Source organism: Rhincodon typus, chromosome 20 (assembly GCF_021869965.1).
Source record: "Rhincodon typus isolate 14 chromosome 20, sRhiTyp1.1, whole genome shotgun sequence".
NCBI classification, from domain to species: Eukaryota; Metazoa; Chordata; class Chondrichthyes; order Orectolobiformes; family Rhincodontidae; genus Rhincodon; species Rhincodon typus.
Window position 1 is genome coordinate 31,136,956 of NC_063351.1, and position 4,369 is coordinate 31,141,324.

Genomic DNA, 4,369 nt, shown 5'->3' on the forward strand with positions numbered 1-4,369 from the left:
ATTATTATTATCATCATTATTATTATTATCATCATTATTATTATTATTATCATTATTATTATTATTATCATTATTATTATTATTATCATTATTATTATTATTATCATTATTATTATTATTATCATTATTATTAATAATAATATTATGTCTGCATTTAAACTTCTCTAAATTTCTTTTCGCAGCACATTTGTTTGTCCAACTGAGATTGTTGCATTTAGTAACAAAGCAAACGAGTTCCATGATGTGAACTGTGAAGTAATTGGTGTTTCTGTAGACTCTCATTTCTCTCATCTTGCCTGGATCAATACTCCGAGAAAGGTATGGAAGTAAGCATGAAGATTTATACACCTGGACCTTTTGATGTTTATTTGTCTTCTAGAAAAAATTAGATTTCAGATGAGTTTCAGTTGCAGTAGTCCTATAAAGTTAGTGTTTGAATAAGATAACTGCTAAACAATTCTGTTTCAATCTTTCAGAATATTGAATTTGTTTGGAAAGGAAAGAATGTCTTATCAAGCACTAATGATGACAAAAACAAAATATTTTAGGTGGTGTCTGAAAGTAGAATATGACTTTATTCATGCATAACCAAGTTTAGAGTGGAGACAGTTGTAGATATAGTTTGTTTTTATATCTAAATCTGGCATAGTAATCAGGAATTCTCTATTTGTACTTGGTATAAAGCTTTTTAATAAGTAACTTTAGCATTCGGAAGTAAATTTTCCTTTAACAGGTTTTTTTGGTAACTTTCTTTTTTTTTTCTCAACCCAGAGCGGGGGTCTAGGGCATATGAATATACCACTATTGTCTGATATAACAAAGCAGATCTCTCGGGATTATGGAGTGTTATTGGAAAATGCTGGTATTGCACTGAGGTAAGAGGTTTTTATTGTTGTAGGTTAAGCAGAATTGAAGTAGTAGTCTAACTTTAGTCTTGACCTTCTCAGTAGTAGTGGAATTAATTGGTAGAGTTATATTAATGAGGTACAGGGTGAGATTTGAGGACACTTTTTTAAGCACTTTAATATGTATCATCGAGGACACTGGGTTTCAATTTTTAATGTGTGGTGGTATTGGAATTAGTTGCTTGCAGATGGATCAGAAAATCTGCCTTCCGATTGTGTTTTCAAGTGAGCAGATATGTTTAGATATTGACCATAAAAAGTATTTAGTTTGACCCAGGTCTAGCACTCACTGGTGAAGTCACTATGTTTTGAGCTGCCCACAAATATCTAGTGTGCTGGGTGTCATGAACTTTGCTTTTCTTGAAGCTAATTTAATGCTAGATGTAGGAAGAAACTAGAATCCAGGAATAGCGATGCCATTAGGCAGGCTAAGCAGGCAGTCATTGAAAAATTTTCACATGATAAACCAGCAAGTAACAGGCAGGTTTTATCAATCTCCCTTCCTAACAGCATTGTAGGTCTTCCTACATGAAGTGGTTCAAGAAGGCAGCTCACCACTATCTTCTCAAGGGCAAATTGGAATGGGCAATAAATGTTGTCTTAGCCAACGATGCTCACATCCCATGAATACATTTTAACATCACTTTATATAACCATGCTGAACGCAAAATAAACATCAGGACATAGACTTGCAATTAAAGACTGACATATTTTGTTACAGAAAAATAAAACCTGTAGTATCATGACTTGAGAAATGGAACACTCAACAGTTATAATGTTAGATTTTTCAAGCCAGAGGTCTTGATCAGTGCAAGCTATGGATTAATATGCTGTTTAAAAAACCCACTTAACTTCACAAGGAATTTTTAGGGATTTTGCAACAAGAGTAATAACACAAAAAGAAGTTTACATTAATTCATTGATGGTGCAAAACATATAGAAATCAATAAACTCGCCCTTTAACCGAGCAATGAATCATTGAGCAGCTCCTGGTTTTCCAAATTGTCTCTGCATGTGTGGATGTTGCAGTGCGTACCATAGAATAATGATGATGAATGCTGTCCTTGACATTAAGGCCAATCTGCTGTTATTTAGAAACTTAAGCAGTACACTGGGATTGCTTACATCGAAATTTTTACCATCAGTCTAGTTTGCATTCTGTGAATCTGGCAGCAACCTCTGTTCCAAAGATTAGCAAAATTTTCAATTCTGCTTTCTTTCTTGCACTACTACAACGGGTTGTGTTGCATTAGGGCTGAACGTTCTGGACCACTGCTACACAACCATCAAAGATGCCTACCTCTCAATCCCCAGCCCACACTTTGGAAAATCTGACCACAGCACCATGTTCCTCCTCCCGGCTTACAAGCAGAAGCTGAAATGGGAGAATCCTTGATGAAACCAAGTTCAATGCTGTTTCAAGGCCGCAGAAGACTGTCTCCAGGACTGCTTGGACTCAGTGGACTGGATGTCTTCAGCAGAAAACCTGGATGAGTATGCCACCACTGTCATGGACTTGGTTAGCAAATGCATGCAGGACTGTGTACCAAAAAAATCAATCTGAGCATTCCCCACCCGAAAACCTTGGATGAGCCAGGAAATCCACTCCCTACTGAAGACCAGGTGTGCAGCATTCAAATCAGGTGAGCAGGACCAATACAGAAGATCCAGATATGACCTCCGCAGAGCCATCAGGGAGGCCACAAGGCAGTACCGGACCAAGTTAGAGGCCCAGACCTACCAAACAGACTCCCACTGTCTATGGCAAGGCCTAAACAACATTACATGGTACAAAATGAAACAGTGTAAGATAGTGGACAATGACACATCCCTCCCTGACTCACTCAATGCTTTCTATGCTCGGTTTGAGCAGAATACCACTGGCATGGTAATGTCTGCCCTGACGGCCCCAGTCACACCTGTACCCTCTGTCACTGCTTCAGAAGTCGGATTAATCTTCCTGGGAGTTAACCCAAGGAAAGCGACGGGGCCTGCACGGTGTCCCCAGCCGAGCACTCTGATCCTGTGCAGACCAACTTGCGGAGGTATTCACTGACATCTTCGACATCTCCCTCCCACAAGCCGAAATCGCCACCTGCTTCAAGAAGACCACCATCATCCCCTTACCCAAAAAAAGACATGCAATGTGCCTTCATGACTACTGCCCAATAGCTCTGACTTTAGTAGTCATGAAGTGCTTCGAGAGACTGGTCATGGCCCACATCACCTCCAGTATCCCAACCTGCCTCGATTGCCTACTGACGCAACAGATCCACAGAAGATGCCATATTCCTAGCCCTGCACTCATCCCTGGAACATTTGGACAACAAAGACACCTATGTCAGACTCCTGCTCATTGACTACAGCTCTGCCTTCAACACCGTTATCCCCTCCAGACTGATCTCAAAACTGCGTGACTTTGGTCTCAGCTCCGCTCTCTGAAGTTGGATCCTCCACTTTCTGACCCGTAGACTGCAATCAGTGAGGATAGGTAACTGCACCTCCTCTGACACTCAATACTGGAGCCTGCCAAGGATGTGTCCTCAGCCTCCTACTGTATTCCCTGTACACCTACAACTTAGTTGCCAACTTCTGAACGAATGCCATCTACAGGTTCGCTGATGACCCTACCATAGTGGGACAGATATCTAACAACAGCGAGTCAAAATACAGAAGGGAGATAGAGGGCTTGGTGATGTGGTGCAATGACAACAATCGGTCCCTATATTGAAAAGTGTCCTGGTTGTATAGGGCTTTGGGATTTTCTGACCATGTAAAAGGCACTAAATAGAAGTGCAAGTTTTTTTTTTTTTTTTGAATCAGAGATAGTAGGAACTGCAGATGCTGGAGAATCCGAGACAACAAGGTGCAGGGCTGGATGAACACAGCAGGCCAAGCAGCATCATAGGAGCAGAGAGGCTGACGTTTCGGGCCTAGACCCTTCATCAGAAAAGGGGGAGGGGAAGGGGGTTTTGAAATAAATAGGGAGAGAGTGGGAGGCGGATAGAAGAGGGATAGAGGAGAGGATAGGTGGAGAGGAAACAAACAGGTCGAAGAGGCGGGGATGGGGCCAGGAAAGGTGAGTGTAGGTAGGGAGTTAGGAAGGGGATAGGTCAGTCCAGGGAGGACGGACAGGTCAAGGGGGCGGGATGAGGTTGGTCGGTAGGAGATGGAGGTGCGGCTTGGGGTGGGAGGAGGGGATAGGTGGGAGGAAGAACAGGTTAGGGAGGCAGGGACGAGCTGGACTGGTTTTGGGATGCGGTGGGGGGAGGGGAGATTTTGAAACTTGTGAAATCCACATTGATACCATTGGGCTGCAGGGTTCCCAAGCGGAATATGAGTTGCTGTTCCTGCAACCTTCGGGTGGCATCGTTGTGGCACTGCAGGAGGCCCAGGATGGACATGTCGTCTGAGGAATGGGAGGGGGAGTTGAAATGGTTCGCGACTGGGAGGTGCAGTTGTTT

At 42.4% G+C, this 4,369-nt stretch overlaps 1 protein-coding gene across 1 annotated transcript in view; it reads left to right on the forward strand.

Annotated features, from left to right (window-relative positions):
- The window catches only part of prdx3 (peroxiredoxin 3), a 16,062-nt gene that overhangs the window by 4,750 nt on the left and 6,943 nt on the right, over positions 1-4,369 (forward strand). The window contains exons 4-5 of the mRNA XM_020537331.2: positions 183-318; positions 772-875. Coding sequence (XP_020392920.1) covers positions 183-318; positions 772-875 — 240 coding nt within the window. The remainder of the gene's footprint in view (positions 1-182; positions 319-771; positions 876-4,369) is intronic.